The sequence below is a fragment of the Patella vulgata genome, chromosome 4 (genome assembly GCF_932274485.2).
Source record: "Patella vulgata chromosome 4, xgPatVulg1.2, whole genome shotgun sequence".
Lineage (NCBI taxonomy): Eukaryota > Metazoa > Mollusca > Gastropoda > Patellidae > Patella > Patella vulgata.
This window is the reverse complement of record NC_065882.2, coordinates 9,367,881-9,386,931: the sequence shown is the minus strand read 5'-3', so window position 1 is coordinate 9,386,931 and position 19,051 is coordinate 9,367,881. Positions and strand designations below refer to the sequence as shown.

Below are 19,051 nucleotides of genomic sequence, written 5' to 3'. Positions count from 1 at the left end.
CTTTGTAACAACGGACTCGAAGGATGAGGCCAGACATATTCCACAAGTCATGTGAAACGGTGACGCCATATTCTTATCTGGAAAGCATGCACAATAAATGCTATCGGTGTAGACTGAAATAACCAGATGCTAGAGATTGCCATTCAATTGAAACTTTTGGCATATTTCACCGAACATAACTGATTAAAAAATTACAGTAAAAAAACAGAAATGATTGAATGTAAATCAGTTCATATACATCCATTCGTGTCAATTTCTAGGTCCCAAATATTAGCGATGTAGCTCCTTTAAAGTGACAATGGGTTATGCAACCAGAATAATTTATTGTCATTAGTCAGCTTTTAATCTTACTAATTAAGAAATACTAACAGTTTGTTTCGGTACATGCAAAAATGGCCAGATTTATCTCCCTATTTCGTCACTTAAGAGTAAACAAATGTTAATTTCTGCCAATTTAAAAATTGGAGCTTTCTAACATATATTTGAAGTAATAAATCTTCATCACAGTATTAAAATATTTTTTTTTTAGTCATGGTACCTGGTTTGTGAACTTTGAAAATAAAATCTGGTTAAATGTTCTACTGTCCTGTTCCGACTGGGCTAATGAAGACGTGCATACGCCATACAGTGTGCTATGAGGGAAATATTGCCCCTAAAGCCTAGTCTTACATCAAATTCCAACTGTCAAGGGATGGTTTACGGGCATGCCAATGTGTACAAGGGACATCAGTTTTTCATCCCATCCAAACAATTATGTGAAATTTGTTCATCTGCATCTGGACAATGCTGCAGAGGTGGTGGCTCTTACACACTTGACTTTAAAGAAATATTGGTAAGAGCCTGAGTTTTTATTGTACGAAAACATCTATTAATAAAGGATATCACAATGTATATTCCAGTGTAGACAAGCGAAATATTGATTAACAAGATCAAAGAACTATGGAATTATGGAATCAATCACCATCATGCCTGGGAATAACGGTTTTAGATGTACCTGACAAAATGTTAGGCAGTAATGAAATAGTATCTGATATTTTCAACTTAGTGCCGGACATGTATTAATAATATCAATACAAAAGACAAATCAGTGCCGGACAAAATGACAGGCACCAGCAGCTTTGTGCCTGACAATGCCTGACATTGTCTGTGACAGGTGCCTTATTCAGAGATAACACAACTTCCAACTGTTTCAGCTTTGAAATCAAATGTCACCTAAAAAACTTCCAACTTCAAACTGATGCAGATTTGGAATCAAATCTCACCTAAAAAACTTCCAACTTCCATCTCACCTAAACAAAACTCACCCCTCTCAGAAATTCTGAGTAAAAATACATTGGCAGAGCAACTCCGTTTCCAAAACCAAAAGACACATCAGATATTGGGCACTATAAATTCATTATTATGATTATTACTTTTGATGTTGAGTTAACAATTTGCGAGAAAAAAGGAATAGTTTTCTTGAAGGTAATAGGCCATTTAGAAAAGTATGGTCTGTTATAGAATGTTTACATTTTAAAGGAATAATCATTAATTGTGTCAATTTTATCCTGAAGTACTTAATAAACAGCATCATTAAATTCCTTGAAAAATATCGTTATTACGAACGTATTTTAAAATTGATAATTTCAACCATTTGGTTTCATATATAGCGAACCCACAAATAAATAAATTGATAATTTCAACCATTTGGTTTCATATATAGCGAACCCACAAAAAAACAAACTTTCTCTTTTGTCTAAATAGATCCACTGGTCATAAATTATTTCTTAATAAAACCAGTAAATATAAGAAATGTAGTAGTTTTACTGTAATAAATTCAACCATTTTACTTACTGGGTATGTTATAAGATAGATCAACAGGTATAAACCAGTAAAAATAAGAAATATAACAGTAGTTTTACTGTAATAAATTCAACCATTTTACTTACTAGGTATGTTAATGTTATAAGATATAAGATAGATCCATTGGTATTAATGGTATAAAAGATTATTGTTTATAAACCAGTAAATATAAGAAATATAGTAGTTTTACTGTAATAATAGTGTGTATAATAAGGTATATTCTATCCGTGTTATAGTCAATAACCATGAATCAAAGAAACATCTTCTTATTGAGTATTGAACCAATATCAATCTATCAATAGATATAAATAATTATTTACTACGGTACATAAAACAAATTTGATTCAATCTGGTTTTGACAGAGTCAAAATTTTGCATATCGTAACTTCCAAATAAATTGTCTCTCTGGTAATAGTTTTCAGCACCAACCAGGCTTCGCACTGGCCTTAAAAATTTGTGTTTAACTCAACCTTGGCCACCTACAATCTACGAAAAGGGTCTGTAGGTTTTTTTGTTGTTTTTAAAGTGTGTGAGAGAGAAATGGGGTTTAACGTCCACTCGACACAAACTATGTCATTTCGGGACTAACATATTATCCAATTTTATTTCAATAGTTCTCCCACGTGTAGGTGCCTTTAGCAATGAGAGGAACCTTGATGACCCGGAGAAAAACTCACGAAGGTTGGATAGGCGACCCAACTCCTTGTCATGGACAACCGGGGAATTGAAACCACGCCAGTTAACTCAATGACAGGCCTTATGATACAGCACGCACTTGCTAACCATTCGGTCATCCAACCCCGCCTCACATGATTAGGACATACTGAGAGGAGCTTCACAAAATTCTCAAGCTGCTTTCAGAAGTGACACATGCAGAATGTTAACCGGGGAATTGAAACCACACCAGTTGACTCAATGACAGACCGTATGATGCAGCGCACAGAAGCTAACCATTTGGCCATCCAACCCCTCTTTTAATGTATGGCAAGAGGAAATCTACACAGGAAAGGGGGGTTGGATGGCCGAATGGTTAGCACGTGCGTGATGTATCATAAGGCCTGTCATTGAGTCAACTGGCGTGGTTTTGAATCCCCGGTTGTACATGACAAGGAGTAGGGTCGCCTGTTCAACCTCGTGGGTTTTCCCCGGGACCTATGGTTTCCTCCAACTGCTAAAGACCCCTACGTGCAAGCGAATTATCGAAATAAAATTTTAAAAAACCATAATTTGTCCCGAAATGACCTGGTTTGTGTCGAGTGGACGTTAAACCCCATTTCTTTCTCTCTCTCATCACAGGAAAATCCTGAGGAAAGACTGTAGCTCCCAGTCACCAGTAATTTAAAAAGGCTTATATAAGTCAATGACGTAATAACATATTGTTTACTTGGTAAATATAACAAGTTAGAATAACAATATATACCGGTAGTAGATTAAGACACGTCTTGACACTTTATTAATAAGAGTCTAATATTGACTTCATGTCTCTATAGTTTATTGCCAGTGTCTAATATTGACTTCATGTTCATGTAACATAATTAATCTACAAGTTATATCATAGTATTATTCAACTCGTTATATATATAAACATACTTATTCTTTGCCAGACCTATGTAAGTTAATAGGCTGGAAAAATTCATAAACATTAAGAGTATGACTAACATGAATTAAACTACCGGTAGAATTAATTATATTTGGGGTCCCAATTAAGATTTGTTGGGAGTAATCAATTACATTTTGGGGCTTCGACTGGACATTCTTGGAGTAATTAATTACAATTCAGGTCTTCAATTAAGATTTGTACAAGGAGTAATCAATTAAATTTCAGGTTTTCAACTAGGATTTGAGGGAGAAAGAGAGAGAGAGAGAGAGCGAGATATGGGGTTTAACGTCCACTTGACACAAACTAGGTCATTTCGGGGCTAACGCTTGTGCGTAGGGGTCTTTAGAAGTGGGAGGAAACTGGAAGTCCCAGAGACAACCCACGAGGTTGGACAGGTGACCCTCTACTCTTTGTCACACACAACCGGTGAATCGAAACCACGCCATTTGACTCAATGACAGACATTATGATATAGCGCGCACGTGCTAACCATTCAGCCATCCAGAAATTAATTATATTAATTCATACCTTCTCAATGCTTCTTGTTCCTTTTCTTTCTCTTCCAACAACTTGTCATGTTTTCTGGCCAGTTCATCAATAAGTTGACGAACTGTAGGGTTCTTCTTCTGATTCTGGGGATTACGTCGTAACATACGAATACGAACACCCTGGTTTCCGTATAGTTTGTTTAATAAATCACAGTTAGTTGGAATGCGTATCATCCCATTTCCATCTGGTTTTAAATCCATGCTGTTAGCCATTGTTTAAATTAATGTTCATACACATCGTTCGTTTAACTGGCTTTGTCCACTTCCACTAACAGTGATATCATTGACTAATTCATACATGTGGTACAAACTGTTTTATAAATGAAGATTGAAGATGCCAGGATTTTTTGGGGTAAATTCAACACAGTTTGATATGCAGTCACTTATGTCTATTCTGTGAAGATGCCAGGATTTTTTGTAAATTCAACAAAGTTTGATATGCAGTCACTTGTGTCTATTTTGTAAGTCTATAAACATCAACTGTTGTCAATAAAGTTAAATATTCAGATAACATGAACAAACCAAAGCCAATCTCACAAATTGTATCTATTCTGTAAGTCTATAAACAAAATTAAATCAAATTACATGAACAAGACCGTTTAAACAACATTTTGTTTATTTCACCTAATTGCGGTATATCACAGCTATTCGTGGTATATCAGTCACAGCTAATCATGGTATATCAGTCACAGCTAATCATGGTATATCAGTCACAGCTAATTGTGGTATATCAGTCACAGCTAATCATGTTATATTAGTCACAGCTAATTGTGGTATATCAGTCACAGCTAATTGTGGTATATCAGTCACAGCTAATCATGGTATATCAGTCACAGTTAATCGTGGTATATCAGTCACAGCTAATCATGGTATATCAGTCACAGCTAATCATGGTATATCAGTCACAGATAATTGTGGTATATCAGTCAAAGCTAATCATGGTATATCAGTCACAGCTAATCATGGTATATCAGTCACAACTAATCGTGGTATATCAGTCACAGCTGATTGTGGTATTTCATCACAGATAACCGTGGTACATCACAATCACAGATAACCGTGGTATATCACAATCACAGATAATCGTGGTATATCAATCACAGCTAATCATGGTATATCACAGCTAATCGTAGTATATCAATCACAGCTAACCATGGTATATCACCGTTTACCATCATATACTATTCAAAAAAAGTAGGGGATATTTGATTTTTAAATGTTATTAAAGTCACCTAATGAAACTGACGAAGAAACAAATGACAAAATGAAATGAAGTTCACATTCATCGATTTATTCCAAATGATCGTTAGACTAAGTAAGGCACAGACTGACCATTATAAGGGTAAAATGATACCCGGGGTCAAACAGCAAAGTTACCACAGCATCACAACCAAGTCAGTAAAGGGTAAATCCTCCTCTGTTTGCCAAACAAGCATTGATCCGACGTGGCATACTCCTAATGAGACGTCTAAGGTCATTTTGGTCCAGATTGTCCCATTCCTGTTGCAACGCAGCAGCAAGTTCTTGGACATTGGCAGGACGTTGTTGACGTTGACGTAACCTCTGTCCAAGCATGTCCCAGACATGCTCGATGGGGGAGAGGTCGGGACTCAGTGCTGGCCAAGGTAATGTGGTGATGTTCTGTTGTTGGAGGTAACCTGTAACGATCCTGGCCCTGTGACATCTTGCGTTGTCATCCTGGAAGATGAAACGGCGGCCATGACGTCGTGCGAACGGCACAACATAGACTGCCAAGATGTTGTCCCGGTAGTACTGGCCTGTAACACGCCCTGCAACAACATGTAAAGCCGTTCTTCCAGCAACAGTGATGCCTCCCCACACCATAACAGAACCACCCCCAAATCGATCATGTCTGATGACGTTAACGTCTTGGAAGCGCTCGTTTCGACGACGCCACACCCTCCTACGTCTGTCCCAAAAATCAACAGTGAACCTTGACTCATCTGAAAACATCACATTGCTCCAGCGTCGATTATCCCAGTGTTGACGATCCCTACACCAACAACGTCTTGCCTGAATGTGATGATCTCTCAAACAAGGGATCACGCGAGGACGTCGGGCGCGAAGGTGACCCCTATGCAGTCGATTCCGAATCGTCTGGCCACTCACTCTCACACCAGTGTCTGTTTGAAGACGAGCGCTGATCTGATTTGCTGTGATGACACGATTTCTCAAGGCCAAGGTACGGATAAATCGATCCTGGGCTTGAGTTGTCGCCCTTGGTCGACCTGAGCGTGGTCTGTCCTGTACAGATTGTGTATCACGGTATCTGGACCATAGCCTGCTTATGACAGACTGAGAAACATTCATCGTCCGCGCCACAACCGCCTGTGTTGTGCCGATCTGTAGCATGCCAAGGGCACGTAACCTTTCATTTTGGGTAAGCCGACACATATCAAAATTTGTTTTCTGGTCACTAAAACAATTAAACTGATGTTTCCACCCTGGAATTCAATGCCACAATGACTGTAACATTCAAAGTCAGAGTCGTGCAAATCTTGGGTTGGACCCCCATGATGATCCCAAGCATCACCTGCATTCCATGCGATAGCTATTGGTGCGTTTGGGCGTCACATGTAACTGGAAATGTTTCTTCTGTTAGGTTCTATAGTGACTTTTTTCGTAGTCATTTGCATATTTTAGTATTATGCCCCCAAAATCAAATATCCCCTACTTTTTTTGAATAGTATATACTGTATCACAGCTAATCGTGACAGCTATTGAGCTAATCCCTGTATAGAATATTGCAGACAATCAAAAACCTCAACACCTACAGACACCATTTCATAGCATTAACATCCACAGACAATCAGACGTCAACACCTACAGACAATCACAGTCCTGAACACCTACAGACAATCAGTCCTGAACACCTACAGACAATCAGTCATCAACACCTACAGACAATCAAAGACCTTAAAGACTGGGATGCTGTTTCAAAATTTTGCTTATCAGACATTTTTAGAGGCCAGAACTAGGTCACCAGAAGTCGTTGTCAGCTTCAGGAATTAGGGTCAATAAACTTCCATTTCCTTTAATAGATTTCAGCTACAAATATTTTTTATTTTATGTAGCATATCGTGTCTTCTAAAAAACATCCATGACTGATCATCATAGCCCTCAACACTGACACACTCTGCATCGGCTACGATAACATGTGACTGGTCTGTGTATCAATTTGTACCTACACCAGTTGAGAGTAACAACTCAGGATCAAAATGCTACTGGGGAAGTCCCTCATTCATATGCTGCAACCATCATCGGATTCACTATCATAACAATTATCTAAGATTAGTTATAATGAACTTGTAATTTGTCACTATTTTCAAAACTCTATTATATCATGGCAACAATCATATCGTAGACATCCTCACAGGCTACCACTTACGTCCTATCGCAGTTTATCAGACACTGCAGTGTTTGAGGCCAACTTTATGTTTACGTGAATATAAACTGCTGAATTTTTTAATGATCAGATTTGCTATTTCAGTAAGTAAACGTCCAAGCGCTGTACCATTATTTTTTCATTTCGGCAAAGCAAGTAGAAGCTTATTTGCCAATTTTAGTAGTAGTTGACAAAGCAAGCATAAGAGTTTGTGTAGAAGTTAAAAACCAGACTGGTTAAACCTATTCAGTTATATCTCGACAGAAGATCCGGATCCATATCACAAAACAAACTGAATCAAATCAGCATTTTTTCTTTATACCTAAAGGTCATGTTCTTCTAAATTTTAACTTCAAAATATCCAAGCTAAACTTAACACTACACAAATCTTTTGTCAGTCTATTTCTTATTGGGTTTTATTTATTAGCAAATATTTGATCATGCCTGAAAAGCCACAAGATATTAAATTTGAGTCTCCTTTGTCCTGGTCTTGTCTACAGTATAAATCTGCCCATACCAATCGTCTGGTTGACAATACTACAGTCTGGTTGACAGGCCTGGAAATAACGATTTTAGATACCTGACATTTTCAACTTACAACCAGACATGTATTAATAATTTCAATAAAAAAGACAAATCAGTATCAGACAAAATGACAGGCACCAGAGGTTTAGTGCCTGACAAAGCCTGAATCTATGCCTGACATTGTCTGACAGGTGTCTTATTTCCAAGCTTGCTGGTTGACAATACTTCAGTCTGGTCGACAATACTACAGTCGGTTGACAATACCACAGTCTGGTTGACAATACTACAGTCTGGTTGACAATACTACAGTCTGGTTGACAATACTAGTCTGGTTGACAATACCACAGTCTGGTTGACAATACTACAGTCTGGTTGACAATACTACAGTCTGGTTGACAATACCACAGTCTGGTTGACAATACTACAGTCTGGTTGACAATACTACAGTCTGGTTGACAATACTACAGTCTGGTTGACAATACTATAGTCCAGTTGACAATACTACAGTCCAGTTGACAATACTACATGTATAGTCTGGTTGGCAACACTACAGTCTGGTTGACAATACTAAGTATGGTTGAAAATACTACAGTCTGGTTGACAATACTACAGTCTGGTTGACAATACTACATCTTTGCTTTTAAAGCCATTGATCCTCATTTGCATTTTTTAAATGTTAGACAATATCTAATTTTTCACAGTTGAATTCAGGGTAATATTTACTCAATTTGATTATTTTACATTCAATTAACAGAACAAAAAACCACATATCAGCTGTACGTAGATAATCTTCCGGTTTGGATTGTTTATCTGCAGGGTACATGTATGTCAATTTTCAAACTATCTTATCATTGTTAATACTCAATGAAATTGAATATTTTCAGAGATTAATAACTTTCACACAATTGTAGTTAGCAAGGGATTCAAATGAAAATCACGGCTTTAAATAATCCACTAAAACTAATCTCTCAATTGAAGAAACAGTCTCTAAACCAAAACTCCTATCAAAATAAATAGAACTGTCACGATATTGTAGTTTGCAAGTGATTCATCAAATCCATCAAATGAAGGGTCAGTGGCATTAGATAATCCATTATATACTATGTCTAAATAAAAACTTTGTCCAGAGAAAACTAAAAATACAAATTATAATCCATCTCTACTAAACTCTGTCCTGTTAACTAATCCACTAAAATCATCAAACTGTGTCCCTCGAACTAAAAATACAGATTTTAATTCGCTCTTAACCATTCTGCAAACTGCTGTGTTCATCGAAATAAAAATACAGATTTTAATCCACTAAAACCATTCTGCAAACCGCTGTGTTCATCGAAATAATCCAGGTTAATAACACATAAGTTACTAAATATATGTCATTATATATACAGATTTTAATTCACTAAAACCATTCCTCAAACCACTGTGTCCATCGAAATAAAAATACAGATTTTAATCCATGCTAATAACACATCAAGTCATTAAACCTTTGTCATAAAATATATATAACATAATAATTACTATTCAGCGAGTCACGTCTTCTTATAAACTGAAATATTTGAGTTAAACTATGTCCATCGAAATAACAATACAGATTTTAATTCACAAAAAGCACCCTGCAAACCGTGGACTAAAAATATAGGGTTTTAATCCACTAATAACACCAATAAGTTATTACTATTCAGCGAGTCACGTCCTATAAACTGCAATTTTGAATTAAACTATGTCCATCGAAATAAAAAATACAGATTTTAATTCACAAAAATCACCTGTAAACTGTGAACTAAAAATATAAGGTTTTAATCCTAAATCCACTAATAACATCAATAAGTTATTCATAATGATTACTATTCAGCGAGTCACGTCCTATAAACTGAAATATTTGAGTTAAAACTAATTTGTAATACAATAAAACACGAAGGTAACAGAGCAACCGATAATTACTGGACCTTATCTCCGTGTTTAACAGACAGGTTAGTCCTCTACAATAAATATTACTTAAGTATTAAACTTCAAATGATTTTAGCCACAAAAACCCTAGACAAGTTTCATTGAAAGTCAACACTGATTTTAAATTACGTTTGTATAAATCAAGAATGTTTTATTAATAAAACTTTGAAGAGGATCCACTTTCATTTTATTGTCGAAAGAGGTTTTAAATTGTAAAGCACTTGTTTTGTATTGATCTTAAAGCTTATGTGACTTATATTAAAATAGTTAATCCATACTTTAAATTATTGGGCAACATTTCATAGTATACTAGAAAATCCAAGTAGAGGACGATAAAACCCCCACACTCGATAATTAAGGAGGGCGGAAGATTCCCTAGAACAGTGCAGGCAAGTCTGGATCTCAGTGATGCATCCGGGGAGGAGCAGGAACCAATCCGTGAAATGTATATCTATTTTTAAATAAGAATATTAAAACCAAAAAACCTTTATCTAAATTTGTCTGTGTGGATTATACTTAATTCCTTAATGGATTTAATCAAACTGCATTTAAAAATACCATATTTCATGATAAAATACAATCAATGCATTACAGGTTTTTTCACAATACAATTCGCAATACAGAATTCAGTGTATCAATATTTTTAATTTGTTTTAAAATAGGCTGTTTAATTTTTCAAAATATTTGAATTATACGGAAACATACTTTCATTTCTTTATTTTATTAATATTATTCTAAATACAATAATACATGGATTTTTATACAATGTTGTAAATATTAGATATTTTAGACTGAATTTTATTGTACGGAAATATTTGTTTTATATTTTCCGACGCTATTCAACATTATGTGACTCTCATTTTTGTCACTCAATATTTCATTGTTGCTGATTTTTGTCTTACTCATTGGTTTTAATCATAAACCACTAACCCTGAGTTTATAGGTTTTATTTTAATCTTAAATACCTGACCCTAACCCTAACCCTAAAATGTAAAAGTGATGGAATGTAAAAGTGATGGAAATAGAAAAGGGAGTCGGATCAAACATGATCGCCGTTACTTGAACCCATTACTCACACATGCTTTTATCACAGATGATCAAATGTGACAAGCCTTACAAGATGAAGCATACCCTACCCACTACAAGACACCTGTAACCATTCTCATTACAGGTAAATAAAACACTTTTTCACCATGTTTTTCTTTTACTTTTAGTTCTAATAGTTATACTCATAGACACATGAATTACAGTACACATGAAAATAATAATTAATTCCATCAGATCATTCGTAGGATTATATATATACTCAGGGCTTCAGATCAGATAAATCTAACATTGATTTGAAGATTCTTGTTTCACTCTGGATACATTTCATGGCAACTGTCTTGATCACAAAATCGGTAGAGTCTTATAATATAGAGATATTCCAGCAAACTATAATTATTACAACTGTGATTTAGTAATAAAATAGATTTTTTGTATAACCATAGTGACAATTACAGATTCTTACAAAGTTTCCTGACTCTCACCCACCATGTCTTGTGTACATAGAACTATCATTCCATTCACTACTGACAGTCATAATTTTATATTTGGTTGGTTCTAATGTTGATATATCAATTTTACTCAAAATGGTAACCATGCCCGTAATTGACCAGACTCTCTCTCTCTTTGTATATATTACCATATGTTTGGCGTAATATAGCCCGGTTGGAGCTGACGTGCCATTAAACAATATTTCATTCATTCATTCTGTTGTATATGGCTGTGAGTTGAAACATTCTGACACTGACTAGAATTAAGAGAGGAAAAAGACAATAGACTTCTCAGATAAATCTTGTCTCAATCAATGTCTCCGAGTTAGTAAAATCACAACTAGACTTGTTGAGTAGAATACTAAATATTGTTAAAGAGGACAGCAAGATAACGTACATGTTGTGTACTGGTATATATAAAAGGGCCAGAGGATATAGACCATTGATTAAATTACTTCATTCATAAAATAAGGATTAAAGCAATGCAAATGAAACATGGTTTAATGTCCTACTTTTCTGCACCAACCAAGCTAATGAGAGAGAGAGAGAGAGAGAGAGAGAGAGATGGGTTTAACGTCCATTCGACACAAACTAGGTCATTTCAGGACTAACACATGGTTCAATTTTATTTCAATAATTTGCTTGCAAGCAGGAGTCTTTAGCAGTGGAAGTAAACCCGAGGAATCAGAGAAAACCCACAAGGTTGGACAGGCGACCCTCCTCACGTACAACCGGGGAATCGAAACCACACCAGTTGATTCAATGACAGGCCTTATGGTACAACGCGCATGCACGCTAACCATTCGGCCATCCAACCCCCAGACACTACTACACTAGTGGGATTGTTCCTAACAAAGTCTGAATCTGTGTCCGACAATGTCTGTCACATATTTAGACACTTCCGAGAGGATGTCTCGATATTTATGCCTTTTATTTTGTGCAAATCTGAACATTGGAACAAAAATGCTGGGCTCTGTTTCACGAAATTTTAACTAAAGATAAAATCCAAATTTTAGTAGATACTCCAATTTTGATTGGCTAAGCACTAAAATCAATCTAAAATTATCCAATCAAATTACTAAAATTTGGATTTTATCTTAGTTAAAATTTCGTGAAACAGGCTCCTGATACATATATTAGCTTTGATTTCATTACAAACTCATCTTACAAATATTGAATGTCAGTTCAAATTACAATTGCTTTTTCTGTGTGGTTTAATTGTTGAGAGTCAGACATTCAGTAATAAACTGATACTGCACAACCGGTAGTCTGAGTGTCGTTTTAATATATTATGCAAGGTCTGGCTTGAGATCATTAAACAAGTTAATGAAATCAACACACAAGTCCAACATCTCATCTAGTATAAAATAATGTACAATTGGCACTTTCCTGCACAGAAAATTGTCACACAACTTCAATATTTCATTTAATATAAAATAAAGGTATGCAAATACCAAAGGATGATGTCACATACAGTGTATGTATTCAAATCCATATATTGTAGGCCTATAGAGAGAGAAATCGGGTTTACTGTCCACTAGACACAAACTAGGTCATTTGGGGACTAATAGGCCTATAGAGAAGATAGTTAAATTAAACATAAATGATCAACAGCTAGTCTGCTCATGATTAAATCTAGTATGTATAAGTCAGATAGAGTTGATTGACTATTTGTTTAACTTCTTATGTTGTTAAATCAACATAACCTGAGATATATTCAAATGATTATCATGTATACTCTAGGGTAGTGCTAATATTAGATATTTATGAACATGGGATAATAAATGATTATAAAAGCTTATACCAGTATAATTTGCTCTGTCAATTGTTTTTGTGAGATGGCGGGGAGGGGTGCAGTAAAACAAATTTGAGAATTTTAAAGCCCTGCATGTCTGACAAGAATAGTGTATTGTATGTAAATACAAAAGAACTTTATCTCTGTTCACTGGAAATGAATTCAACTGCCGCTGCAATAAAATTCTACCCCTCTTTACTCTTAAAATAGACAACTTGTAACATTTGTTACATACATAGACTGTATGTGACACTACTGGAAACCAAGCCGACACATGGGAACCATATTATGTTGAAACCCACCATTTACTTACAGAGAATTGCACTACAATAAATTTATTCAAATTCATGTCAGTAATATTCCTATAAAATTACGTGTTGACGTAATACGATAGAATGAAAGCGTGCACCTTGTTATTTTTCATATTTAATTCCAGTACAGTATTCCAATTTATGTCAGTAATATTCCTACAAAATTACGTGTTGTAGTAATATGATAGAATGAAAGCGTGCCGACTCGTACACGTTTTAAAAACCTAAAAAATTACCGTATTTTGGGGGGTAACTACTAGTTACACAAAATACATATACCATGATACAGTATAGTAGTTAGAGGATATATAAAGTATAACTTCAATTAGTAAACAATCGAGTATCTAAATGAAATGAAATGGGGTTTAACGTCCTACTGTTCTGCTCCTAACCTGCTAATGAAGATGGGCATACGCCATACAGTGTGCTATGAGGGAAATTTTACCGGGACAGTGGTGCTACGGCCTACTCTTATTATCAAATTTCAACTGCCAAGCGTTCTTTTATGTGCAAGCCAATGTGTACATGTGACCCCGGTTTTCCGTCCCATATACGTTGTCCCTTGTCAGGCCCTCAGTCCTGCACCACTGACAAGAGGGAACTACGCCAGAAAATCCTAGTCAACACCGAGATAGAACACGGGGCCCCAGGTTTAGCGAGACATCTTACTCACTTGGCCACTGTGGCTCCTCCTCCAATAATCATATGATAGATATGTAATATAAATCATTATAATATCAGCTGTTTGATCATTTCAATTATACTCTTTGAAGTATAGAAAAAGACATTGAAGTAGATTTATCAAAATCTATCCTTTCTAATAATGCTTTTATCCAATAAACAGCCAGTTTTATGGATAATATTCACTAGGTTTATTAACTGCAACGTTTCAACACGGATACTCTCACCATTATCAAGCAATGATACAATCAAACATGTTACAAAAAGTTATATACAAGTGGATAACAATAAAACTAATTAACAGTTTGAATCAGAAGCCATTCAAAGTTATCCATAAAACTGTCTGTTTATTATATATCGCTTTCACTAAATGTCTTTCAAAGATACAATGCTTTCATATACAGAGTACGGTAATTCATCAAAGTCTATCCATTCAAACAGATCTTTAAATACCCATATCAAAAGTTTTTTCATATGACTGAACAATCTTTTTGATCAACTTTGAGACTTTAACTTGTATCTCTTACTCTTATTATATTAAATAAACACCCAGTAAACTTTAAAGCTACTTTATGAAAATATAAAAAGTGTTTGTCATTTATCGCATTTAAATCCTTTTATCACTGATAAATTGTCTCGTCAATAGATCAGTGGGTTAGTATGTTAAATGTCAAGTATATTTCTTATTCATTTATAAGAAATTCAATCATTCATAATAGTAATTTAACAGATCTTATGAATAAATGTTTCTAAGGCATAACGGTAGATCTCTACAGCAGTAGAGTAAGTCTCCATCAGATAAGACTTGAAGGGAGATAACCCATATTTAAATTTTCATAATTTCCATTCACATAATAAGGTACTTTAGGCAAGCTAAAGTATGCCCACTGACAGCTTTCTAAATTTGTAATATATGTATACACCATGTATAACTACATTGTAACTCTCCACAATCACATTATTAGTTACCTTACAAGAGAACAATGGAGGAATATACACAATTTGATTAAAATACAGATCTATATTTCGTTTTTTTTTTTTATACTTTCAAGAGAGAGAGAGAGAAATGGGGTTTAACGTCCACTCGACACAAACTAGGTCATTTCGGGACTAACATATGGTTTAATTTTATTTCAATAATTCGCTTGCGCATAGGGGTCTTTAGCAGTGGGAGGAAACCGGAGGACCCGGAGAAAACCCATGAGGTTGGACAGGCGACCCTACTCCTTGTCACGTACAACCGGGGATCGAAACCACGCCAGTTGACTCAATGACAGGCCTTTAATGATACAGCATGCACGTGCTAACCATTCGGCCATCCAACCCCCCTTTATACTTTCAATGGCCTACACTACATGAAGATCTGACCGGTTGTAGTGATAGGTCACGTCAGAGGTCATACAAGCGGCTTTTGACCCTATTACATCAAACATTTGATTAACCAATCAGCATTGATGTTTCTAGTGGATTACCAACAGTTCCGTGCACCACAAGCCAATAAGCTTGCTGTGTAACAGACCGTTTCATTGGCTAATCCCTTACATCATTCAGAACACGTCAATGATAACCACTCTTCCAGATATTAGTGTAGTAAAGACAAGTAAAATGAAATTTTGAACCATAAAAACAAAACGAAATAGGATCTGTGGAACATACAGAACAAGGGAAAGAAATGATGTTTAACATCTGCTCAATATAAACTAGGTAATTTTGGGACTAACATATGGTTTATTTCATTTCATAACTTGACTGCAGATTGGGAGGAAATGGGAAATTAAGAAAACCAATGAGCAGCCTGGGGTAAAATCCATGACTTGCACAGATAACAGACCTTAGGGTTGTCTTAAGAATACCCGGTACAATAATTTCACACTTCTTGAAGTTTGTGAAGTAGTTGTGAACTGGTTGTATACACTAAGCAATCTTAGAATCTTAGGCTTGTATGAATCACTGTGTATGGATCCATTCATTTGATCTGATTTTGCGTTTTGTTTGTGTTGTCTGTATATTGTGTCGTGTCCGTGGGTTTGTCTTGTCTGTTTGTTTATGTGTGGTGTGGTCCTCAAGCACATACTAGTGTAATATAAACATAAAAAAAGTATGTCCACTTACCGATCATGTTCATCTCTGTAATCAGCTATTTTCATGTGTTGTAGACTTATTTCATAACCTTTACCACGTAAAGACACAAGATTTGGACAGTCATCAACTGCAATAACAAAATATATTAAATGAAATTATATTAGAGTCCATTTCGTTGTGAGAGAGAGAGAGAAATGGGGTTTAACGTCCACTCGACACAAACTAGGTCATTTTGGGACTAACACATGGTTCAACTTTATTTCCATAATTTGCTTGCATGTAGGGGTCTCTAGCAGTGGGAGGAAACCGGAGGACCCGGAGAAAACCCACAAGGTTGGACAGGCAACCCTACTCCTTGTCACGTACAACCAGGGAATCGAAACCACGCCAGTTGACTCAATGACAGACTTTATGATACAGTGCGCACGTGCTATCCATTCAGTCATCCAATCCCCCTCCATTTCGTTGTGTGGTGAACAGATTACACTTTGAATGTTCTGGCAGATGATAGTGTCAGTGATCTTACCCAGGATAAGACTATGGAACACAATTACTGTTTATCGTATATTTTTTAATTTCATGGGTGTTCAAATCTGTTTAAATCTAATGTTCTAGAGAGCTTCTTATAGGAGTGTCTAGAAATAATAATTTATATAACACTTAAGACCTAATAGGCAGATTTAGCCTTTACATAATGCATCTTTATTATAAACAATGACTAAAAATTTCAAGTTGATCAGACAAAAACTTTTGTCACCAGAGCAAGGGCAATAACTATGGAAGTTCTTATCAGAAATTGCAGAAATTCAAACAGTATTCTTGATTTTCTTCTTTGCACTGAAAACATTTTTTCTAAAAATCACATGCTATATGTACACATGTATAGACTGTACTCAGTCTGTAGTGTGTAATTTTTTTTTAAAATTTGTGGATGACAGAACGAGAACGGCAACAGACTGACTGTGCCACAGTTAGAAATGGTTCCGCTACTGACACTGTCTTCTTGCTTGCTCCAGCCACAAGACAAGACACTGCTACAATAGCTTATTATTGCAGCTACATGCTATGTATGCTAGAAATGGTTCCACTACCGGTACTGATGTCTTTCATCTTGCTACAGCCAGAGTAGTGGATCATTCTAAGGAGTTCCTTTAAGCAGGTTTTGTCATGATTTGATGACAATAAAGTTACTCCCTTAATTTCTAATTAAACCGACCACAGACTGTATTGCACATTGCACATAGCTTAATAATAAAACAATTCCCATTGAAATAAAGGTGATACATGTAATTATATGATTTGATAAAACCCAACAGATACACAAAATTACTGTCCATTTTAAAATGGCATCTGAACCAAAATTAGAACATGCACATGATTTCACTGTTCGGTAAGATAAGATTAAAATTTGAGTGTTTCACTCCGCACTATTTGTAACATAATTTCTATGCAAACTGTGATGATATCTGTTAAAAATTTTGTAAATGAACCTAATTTTAATTGCGCAAAGCCTCGAATAGCCTAGTGTATCCATTATTGTAATTGCGGACATGGGGTAGCACGTCATTTGGGTCCTGCGTCATTTTCGACTCAACACAAACATCGTTTTTGACTCAGTTTGACAACTTTTGGGACTTACTTTAACTTAGCGACATTTTTCGGACCCTGTCTAATGAATTTTCAGAACGAAATGGCATGTATTCATGTAATCGGACAAGACAGGACGTGGGTACAACTACAATACTACAATATTGCAGTATGCCACAGTCTGCACCAGCTGACCCCGGCGTTTAAAAATGCAAACTCATGCTCATATCTGCAGACTACAGTATACTAAAATACCTTTAAAAAATATTACCCCTTTCTTGAGATCGTGTTGTGGATTTAGATTTCACCTGGTGTCTCGTTTGTCGAGGCGTTTGGTTCGGAAGAGTTGTCCCCCATACTGACATTACTGGATCCGAATTCACATATTCCACAGAAACAACTGGAACGACAGCAAGGGATTCATTGTCTTCACTTTTCAAAACTGACAAGAATGATGCATGTGTTTTCTTCATTTCGTTAATGCCGTTAATTGGTGGTAATTTTCGTTTTTTTCCAGCATGTTTTGGTGATTTTTTGATGTCAAATCTCCCACCATTGAAACCGGAAGTGTAATCCTGGACGACCAAATTACCGAAATCTAAAGGATATAAAATATAGTTCTGAACATCGGTGTAATAAAATAAGAATGGGTGTGAATTGAGAAATATTGTTCGAGTCTAAATTAATTAATTAGTTTTTATCTTGTAATCAAATAAACATTTCTTATCCAAGCATGCACGTATCAATAAATAACCATGTGTCGTCTGTTAAAGTATTGATATGTGCCGTACCGTAAATACCCAAATTATGTAGTTATTGGTTATCCCCCTTGACGCACTAAAGGGAGGTAAACACGTGGAAATTCTCAGTGCAATTGGATTGAACTCGGTGGCATTTGAGACAGACTTTTGTTAAAAGAGCATAGCGTTTACTTACTCGGTATCATCTTGATTTTCGAAGAAAATTTTAAAAATAAATATCCACAAAATTATGTTGTGAATGTTGATATGCTTTTCTTCACTTTAAATTTGGCTGGCCATATAAAATAAATGTGAATGTCTAATTCAAATAGACCTATACTGTGTTACTCAAGTAATAAATTCCGTTGATGCAAGCTCTCATAGCCAACCAAACTATGTAGGGAAAATAATAATACCAAAGTTATTGATGGTAGGCCAAATGTTACAATATT

General features: G+C 35.6%; 1 protein-coding gene across 1 annotated transcript in view; it reads right to left on the bottom strand.

The window, feature by feature from the left end:
• LOC126819117 (uncharacterized) overlaps positions 1-18,457 on the bottom strand; it is a 78,491-nt gene extending 60,034 nt beyond the window's left edge. The window contains exons 1-2 of the mRNA XM_050546992.2: positions 18,131-18,457; positions 16,303-16,399 (exon numbers count right to left, since the gene is read on the bottom strand). Coding sequence (XP_050402949.1) covers positions 16,303-16,399; positions 18,131-18,332 — 299 coding nt within the window. The 5' untranslated portion in view covers positions 18,333-18,457. The remainder of the gene's footprint in view (positions 1-16,302; positions 16,400-18,130) is intronic.
• Positions 18,458-19,051: the final 594 nt, after the last annotated feature.